The following is a 9,069-nucleotide window of genomic DNA, read 5'->3' as shown; positions in this document are numbered from 1 at the left end:
TTTTTTCGAAATACACCTTGATTAACACTACTTCTTTTCCCTTCCTCTTAGCAACCTCAACAATTTCGTTTGGGATCAAAATTTCGTCTACCTTCTCGAAATGAAAGCTGTCTGTTTTTCATGTATAGTTTTTCCGATTATTATTTTCAATGGATTAGCCAATATTTTTTCCAGCATCTTGTAAATGCATCCAACCAGGGAAATGAGCCTAAATTCTAATATTTTTACCAGATTCTTCTTCTTTGGAATCAACAGTATGAAAAATGAATTCCGTGCTTTTACCACCTTTCCATTGGCATGAAATTCAGTCATCGCACGCATAAAATCAAGCTTAATAATGTCTCAAAAGTCTTTGATAAACTCAAAGTTTATTTTTCCAGGTCTTGAGATTTTACTACTTTCACATTCCCAAACTACTGTCCTTACTTATTTTTTCTGAAAATTCTCGGATTATTTATTCTCTAGCCGTTTCCTCTAATATTTCAAAGTTCATGCTTGATGGTCTCGGGCTGCATCCCTTTGTAAAAAATTAACTCTTAAAGTGTTAAAAGGTTGCTCTCTTTATACCCTATTCCCCTATGACCCTTCTTTCATTTACTTCCAGACTGAGAATTTAATTTATTCTCCTTCTCTTGTTTATGTAGTTATGAAAGTATTTTATGTTTGCGTCCCCGTCTTTCAAACATTTAGCTTTGGATGTTTGCCACTGAATGCTACTGTTGAACTTTGATGGTTTATAGATATGAGCAACTTTCTCCCTCTTTACTAATATTTCTTCTTCTGATAGGCCCTCTGATTCTCCTTTGATTTCAAGTTTGTTGATATTTTATTTTTCCTTATTTATTCTTCCTTCCAAAATTTGAGAATGATTTTTGTATCATTCCTTGAAACCTTGTTTTATCCTCTTAAAGTTTTCTTTTAGAACATTCATTCCCCATCACTCCACATTTATATCTTGCCATTGATCTCTAACAAATTTATTATCAACTTATATTTTCTTCCAACAATTTAGTATCTAAAAGCTTTTGTCCCCAATTTAAATTTGAGTCGCTCAGCTGAATCATTTAGTGATATAATAATTCTTTGTTTAATCACCATTGACTGTAAATAGGCCATGATAGACACCACGAGTATGTGATAAGGAACTTATATAAATGACTTATAATTGAGCTTCTTGATCAGAACCAAGTGAATTTTCTACCATGCAGCATAATCCAGGGATGGGGAATGATCAAGAAGCAAACCTCTTTCATTGTCTGATCACAATTCAACTAATGTTTAATAGACTAACACATTAGAAGACCAATGAGATTAAATATATGTTTGCATTGATTTATATGATTTTACCTGGTGTGTGGTTTAAGATTGTGTTGCTACATTATTTGTATCAGTGTATACAAGATTTATTATTGCCAGCCTTTGTTGTACTTTTATTAAATGGCATCTCTTATTTCTAAATATTTTAATGCAAATACTTTTTGTTGTTTAAAAAAAATTGAGATGCGAAATTTGAAATAAATTACAATAAATTGTCGTGGACATGAATTTTCTCTAAAGGCAGGAATGTGCAATATCCACCATTTAATTTTACTTTTGATGATTTGATTAACATCATTTAAAAAATAAATAATTTGGATTTTACTGTAACAATTTTTGAAGAATCCCTTTGGTTCTATTTGCTTATGATGCTTGTCAACGGTTCCCTTTGGTCTTATTTATAAGAAAAATATTATTTTTTAAGTTCATTGAAAAAATAATGTATCTGATCTATATATTGTCTATATATTGTCTAGATATAGTAATTACTCAATGTATCTAAAAAGATTTTTTTTCTTATAAATATGACCAGAGAGAGTATCTATCTATTAAAAGAACATGCATGCAAACTAACAATCAATTATCTATCTATCAAAAGAACATGCATACAAACTACCAATAATACAATTTACTATAAATTATTTTACACTTGCAAAAGGTTTAAATTGTAAAAAGCTAATCTCCAAATTAATTCACATTACTTCACGTTTTCCTAAACTTCTCTCTCACCATCTCATTCTTCTTTCTCTTTTTATTTTATTATTTTATCTTTTATACCTAATTATTTTATCTTTCTCTAATTATTTTTAATATATTAAAATGCTTAATTATAATATATGATTATCATACTAAATATTTATTGGTGTATGAAGGTATACAATGTTTTATTTTATTTTTACGATAAATTTAATTTATTTATTTATTATTAGTAGAAATATTAATTAATTAATTTTTAAATTTTAAAAATTAAAAATTTATTTTATAAAATTAGATAATACATAATAGCCATAGTGCCATACACATAATTAACTTCCCATCTAATAGATCATCAAAACAAATATTTATTCTATTTTAACTAATAATTTTCATTATTTGTGATACAAAATTTTTATTTTTCAAATGTAAAAATTTCTTTTTTTTCCACATATCACTATCGACAAGAATGCTTATTTTATTTTAATTAACATTTATCTTTATTTGAGACACAAAGTTCTTATTTTTAAATGTCAAAATTTTTTATTTCTTACGTGTCAGTATTAGTAAAATACCTATTTTTTTAATTTACAATTCTTTTTATTTGTGAAAAAAAATTTTTATTTTCAAATGTCAAAATTTCTCCTTTTCTAATATATACGCAAATATAGACTGATCTATTTAGCCTTTTTTTAATATACATGAAAATATAGGCCAGTGTATAAAACTTCATAGGTTTTTTTAATAGCCTAAACGTGACCTATTTTGTTAAATAAACTTTTAAAAAAGCCTAAGCCTCGCCTTTTTGTTAAATAAGTCTGGCCTTATATAGGCTAGGCCATAGGCCCCTGTAGGCCGGCCTAGCCTTTTCCCACCTCTAATGACAAATCGGGAAAGATTATGTACATTCTAATTTTTTACATTATGATTAAATTAAAAAAATAATATTTAAAAATACCTATTTAAGATAATACAAAAATAAATCAAAAATAGGGTTAGAACCTGCGTCCCCGCACGTGATGTCCTTACGTAGCTACCAACTGAGCTAACTTACTCAGAGTCTATGAACCTGGGATACATATATATTTTTTGATTTTCTTTCTTTTGAAATTCTCCTAAGAATAAGATAGTAAAAAACACGGTAGCAAAATTTAGGGTACAACATGTTTATGAAGTAACATGTCGTTAGAAAACATCCTTCAAAAACTGGAGTTGAACTTTACCTTGGAGAAGTAAGGTACGAGTGGTTTCTAGGAGATGCATATTTTTGCGTTTGGCTACCCCCTTTTATTGAGGTGTATAATGGCAAGATGTTTGGTGGAGTTTATCATTGTTGGACATAATATTTTGAAATTGTTGGGATAAGTATCCAGAGGCATTAACATTTCTTAAGCTACGGATAAACACACCAAATTAAATGTTTATTTGTTGATAAAATTGTTCAAAAATGAAAAATAATTCATATTTGTTCATTAAAAATAACCACGTGAAACATGAAAAAAATCATCAATAAAGGTAACAAAATACCTATACCTAAAAGTAAAGATAGTATGCGAAAGACCCTAAACATCACAATGAACTAAAGCAAAAAAGGACGATGCTTGTTTATTGACTCGATTGGGAAAGTGGCTACAGTGTATTTCCCTAACTAACATAACTCACAATGTAAATTAAATAACTTTGATAAACATGACACCAACTTCTGTAGTTAATGAAAAATTGGATGACCTAACTGAGCATGGATAGTGAGTAGAGAATATGTGGCTGAGCATGTCTTAAATAACTTAGATAGGAGATTTCCCTTCTGTGCACCCCGTAGCTATGTTCCTCATGTTTTCGTTTCTTAATGAAATTGTTTTCACATAAAAAATGAGAGAATTTCTCTATAGATCCACATACTTTCTTAGGAACCTCTGGCGAAATTTCTCTCTCTCCAGAATTCAAAGATCTATCTCCGAAATAACTCAATATTTATTAAAAAAATTAAAATCAATGTGAATCAATACAATTAATACTATAATTAATTATATTAATCAAAATATATAATTAAATATATATCATTATAATCAAGATATAATAATAATATCAAACTATTAAATATTTAAATCAACACATTATTTTTATATAAAATTAAATAAAGGAAAAAAATTAATATAAACTAAAAATTATAATGTTAATAGGAGGATACTTTTAACATGATAATTTCATTAATTATAATGCATAATGTTGTAGTCATTTAAAAAATAATTATTTTTATAATTTAAAAAAATTTGTGAGAAATAAATTATTATAAAATTAAAATTTTATTTAATCTCTTTATTCTTTATTTATAACAATTTATATTTTAAGTTATTATTTATTAATAATAACTCAATTTAATTATATTATAACTATATTATAAATAAATATCTTCTTAAAATAAAATAAATATTTTTTTAAAAATATTGGTTAATTCGGAGATGCATATACGAATTAACCCATATTCTAAAATTTTCAATTTCTTTGGGGTTTGAGGTTTTTTCGGATATGCATATCCGAAAAAACCTCTGACATTTTAAATTCAATGTTTAAATAAAAAAACATTTGAAAAAAATATTTTCAGATATGCATATTTGAAATATTTTTAAAATGTAAAAATAATGCATTAAAATATGCATATCGAAAGAGTATTTTTTGGGGTTTTCATAAATTCATTTAAGAATTCCCTAAAAATAAAACGAAACACGAATCCCTTTGCATTCAATTCATTTTTAACAAATATAAATAAAAGTTATTTAAGGATATATATATATATATATATATATATATATATATATATATATATATATATATATATATATATATATATATATATATATATATATATATATATATATATATATATATATATATATATATATATATATACACTGGGGGCTACAATTATTTCTTTTTTGATGCTCTACTCATTTTTCAAATCCAAAGTAAATTCTAAATCGTGTATATGTAGTTTAAACAAAACTTTACTTGTCAATATGAATTACATTGAATTACATACATGGGCGTAGTCAGAAAAATTAGGATGCACGGATAAGTTTTCACTAAATTTACAAAATTTGATGATACTTTATCAGCAGAAGCTTTATATGAAAACATGACACAAATTAATTATTTGAAATAATGTTAACTTTGTTTTGCCTTTGTCATGAGTAATTGATGAATTGATTATTTACAAAACAATCACATTGGTTCAGTTGTTCATTATATAAATGACTAATGTGTTCGCATCAAGTAATTACTTTTTCTTAAGAAGTTCATGTTATTAGTCTTTAAGACCGCTGACCAGTGACCACCCACTCAATAGCACACGGTTGGAATTGAATTGAAAACAGAAGTAGCAAGTGGAGCATATATTGAACTGAAAATTCCAAAGAAAACTAGATAATATAACATAAAAGCATATACATTCATTCAATTCAATTACATAATAGCTAAATAGGATAGGTAACTTAACTCTCAAGTAATAACACATAAAGAAAAAGGGCACTCTTTGACAGTAAACTCGCCATTATCAGATATTCTGCCACCAATTTCATACTCTCGTCTCCATCATATTGTCATACTAATTTAGTGCAAATAACCTGTTTATGTTTGAACTTAAACCTAAATAAATAGCAAACAGTATATCAGTCATTCTGTTGCAACATAAACATAAAATAAAAGAGAAGAATATCATTCATCGACAACATCATTAGTTGGGAGCTCATTCAAATCGTCGGGAACTCGTTCAAATCTATATTTTGAACAACTCTTGACACTGCTGTTTCACCTTGGCTCAGGTTCTTCTCCTCCTTCACACCACTGTTTCATCAATAGGATCACTTGTTAGCGGCACAAATGGTTTCTGCATCACCTTAGTATCATTCCCATTGCTTGAAAGTTACATCCTCTTATACTCAGGATGATTCAAATCAAGCGAGACATATCCAATAAGGGTATTGGAGCAGTATACAGTTTCAAAGAATCAGCGGTAATCACCAAGCTGCCACGCATCAAGAAACTCGAAAAAGATTTCAAGACAGATAAAAAATAACTTAGTTCAGTCACTCCATCGAACACTTGGCATGCAAGTACGAAACAGCAAAGCAGAATTGAATAACAATCACACAGCAACAATCAAAGAAGAGAGACAAAGAAGATTGTAACCAAAATCAAACCGAATTCTCGCCGGAAGTTAGAAACCGTGTCATTTTCTGAATCGAGAGTTGGGTATACGAACCGGAAGTTAGAAACCTTGTCATTCTCTGAATCGAGAGTTGGGTATACGAACTGCTCCATCAAAAAGCCGCGTTCGGAATAAGTCGTTTTGTCCGCAGAACTTCGTTCAAAAAGCTGCTTCGTTGCCGGACGGAGCCTGGGCAGCTGCCCTTTCTGGCCGGGTGCTGGCTCCGCCACCGACTACATATATGCATAAAAAATTTAACAATCCTTTCAACTGAACCAACAATCCTTTCAATTGGATCAACAATCAAATACTTCAAACATTAGATGCATCAACAGTTCCTTCTTGTTTTTCTGTTCTCTCCATCAACTGACCGTTCATGGAAATAACTAATTTTTCCGTTCTAGGTTCCAGCACCATCCCCTTAGATGTCATTTCCCTAAAATATCGCATGGCATCCTTTATCCTCCCATTTTCAAAGTGTCCGTGAATCATGATTGTATATGATCGTTGGTCCGGTCCCAATCCATTTTTCTCCATTTCATCCCATACTTTTCGTAATCCATCAAGGTCACCCCATTTCATATACAGCCTCAAGACCAAATTGTAGACATCATCACTCATTGCACATCCATTTCTCTCCATCCTCTCCAAAATCCCAAGAACTTCCTCCGGCGCCTTCACCGACTTTAGCAAATAACTATAAGTAACAGCATTAGGCAAACAATCTCCACCCGTCCTCTCCATATCCTCTATCAATTCATAAACCTTCTCCATTCTCCTTATCTTACAAAGATGCTTAATCAATGAATTATAAGTAGCTACATTTGGAAGACAACCCCGTTCCTTCATGCCATGAAAAACCTGCAACGCCTCAGGAACTCTCTTCTTGAAACAAAGAGCATCAATCACACAATTGCATATCACAACATCAGGTTTACACCTCTCATCTTTCCACATTCCATCGAACAACTTCAAAGCAGTTCCCAGTTTCCCTTTCTTTGTCATTGCCTTGATGAAAGTTGAATAGGTGAAAATATCAGGTTTACATTTAGACGCTAAGATGTCTTTCCATAACCTTTTTGCTTCATGTGTATTCCCTAAAACACACCAACCATTGAGAATCACGTTCCACGTCTTTATATCATGACAAAACTGAAACCTATTCAAATTCCTATGAAACAAAGTTTCAGCTTCTTCAACATGCTTGTACCTACACAGCCACATCAAAAGAGTACGAAAAGCTTCGGAATCAAGTTCATTCTCCAAACCAAACTCTTCCCTTCTATGGAAAATGTTAATCGCTTCCTCCACTTTATGTGCAGCTACAAACCTACGAATTAAAGTGGAAAATGTTTCTTCATTAATGAGTTCTTTTCTTTGTGACATTTCATCGAGCACTTGGTGTACCTCTTCGAAACGGTTCATTTTGCCGAGGATGTTGATAATCTCGTTGTATACATGACAGCTGGGTGTGTAGATGTTTGTTTTGGAGGCCCATTTGAAGAAAACGAGAGCTGGTTTCCAATCGGAACGGTGTCGTTGCAAGACTTCGAGGACGAGTTCATCGTTGGGGTGGATTCCGGTGAGGTTGAGAGCTCGTTCGATTTGTTCTGTGGGTTTGTCTCTACGAAATTTGAGAAGGTTCTGGATGAATGAAGCTTGTGCTGAGTCGTGATGCGAATGAAGGAATCGACGATGGGGTTCGAAGGTTCTGAGGGAACGAAGAGGGATTAAGGTTTTGGGATTTGTGTTCTGTGGGGTTTGGAGATTGTTGAATAAGGTTGCGAGAATGCGTTGGTTGTGTTCGCAGGAGAGTGTTCTTATTGCTCGCATGTTGATTGATATGCTTGTTGCTGTTAATCGGTTTGAATGATTTATTGACTAAGGATGCATTCTCTGAAAAATTTTGGATGGATTTAACGATCAGTAGAAATAATAAGCTTAAATGAAAATTCAATTTTCTTAGAGTTTTAGCACTTTTTGTGTGGTTTTCTTTTTAGAAAAACTATATTTTGGGTTATTAGAAAGATTCTAAAGTATCACATTTGAAGATAGAGAATTGAAAGAGTATACATAGAGGGATACTCCTCATCTTATCAACCGATTTTGTAAGGATAAGTTAGGTCAAACTCTAATATGATATCAGAGTCTATCGATCGGACCAAGGGCCGCCCACCGTTAATATCCACGCACCAAGTCCAAAAAGAGTGCTGGACGTGAGGGGGTGTATTAGGAAGATTCTAAAGCCCCACATTGATTAGAGATAGAGCATTGAAAGAGTATATATAGAGGGACACTCCTCACCTTACCAACCGATTTTGTAAGGATGAGTTAGGTCAAACTCTAATAAAGAAGATGAAGATGAAGTGAGGGGGTTTGGGTGCGGATTTCACACTACCCAAACCCGCACCCGAAATCGACACCCAAATTCGAACCCAAACCCACAGCAAATATATATATATAAGCGGGTGTGATTTCGGGTTTCGGGTGTGGGTTACACACTATCCAAATCCGCATCCGGAATATCGGGTGACACCCAAACCGAACTCAAACCCAATTAACTTGGACTTTCATCCGTTGACTCGGGTTCGGATGCGGGTGGGCCCTGTGGGTTAGAGTTTGCTTGCCATCCCTAATCTCATGAATCATTGTGAGATCTAATTCACCTTCCTTTTTTTTTAATTAAACTCATATTAGGAAGATTCTAAAGTCTCACGTTGGTTGGAGATAGAACATTGAAAGAGTATATATAGAGGGACACTCCTCACCTTACCAATCGGTTTTGTAAGGATGACTTAGATCAAACTCTAATATGGTATCAGAGCCTATCGATTGGACTATGGGCCGCCCACCAT

At 31.7% G+C, this 9,069-nt stretch overlaps 1 protein-coding gene across 1 annotated transcript; it reads right to left on the bottom strand.

The window, feature by feature from the left end:
• Positions 1-5,414: 5,414 nt before the first annotated feature.
• On the bottom strand, positions 5,415-8,125 carry LOC131653483 (putative pentatricopeptide repeat-containing protein At3g15200). The gene has a single exon (XM_058923637.1). The coding sequence runs from the start codon at positions 8,045-8,047 to the stop codon at positions 6,527-6,529; it is 1,521 nt and encodes a 506-aa protein (XP_058779620.1). The 5' UTR covers positions 8,048-8,125; the 3' UTR covers positions 5,415-6,526.
• Positions 8,126-9,069: the final 944 nt, after the last annotated feature.

The sequence above is a fragment of the Vicia villosa genome, linkage group LG2 (assembly GCF_029867415.1).
Source record: "Vicia villosa cultivar HV-30 ecotype Madison, WI linkage group LG2, Vvil1.0, whole genome shotgun sequence".
NCBI lineage: Eukaryota > Viridiplantae > Streptophyta > Magnoliopsida > Fabales > Fabaceae > Vicia > Vicia villosa.
Note: the sequence above shows the minus strand (reverse complement) of the source record. Positions and strands in the feature narration are given on the sequence as shown.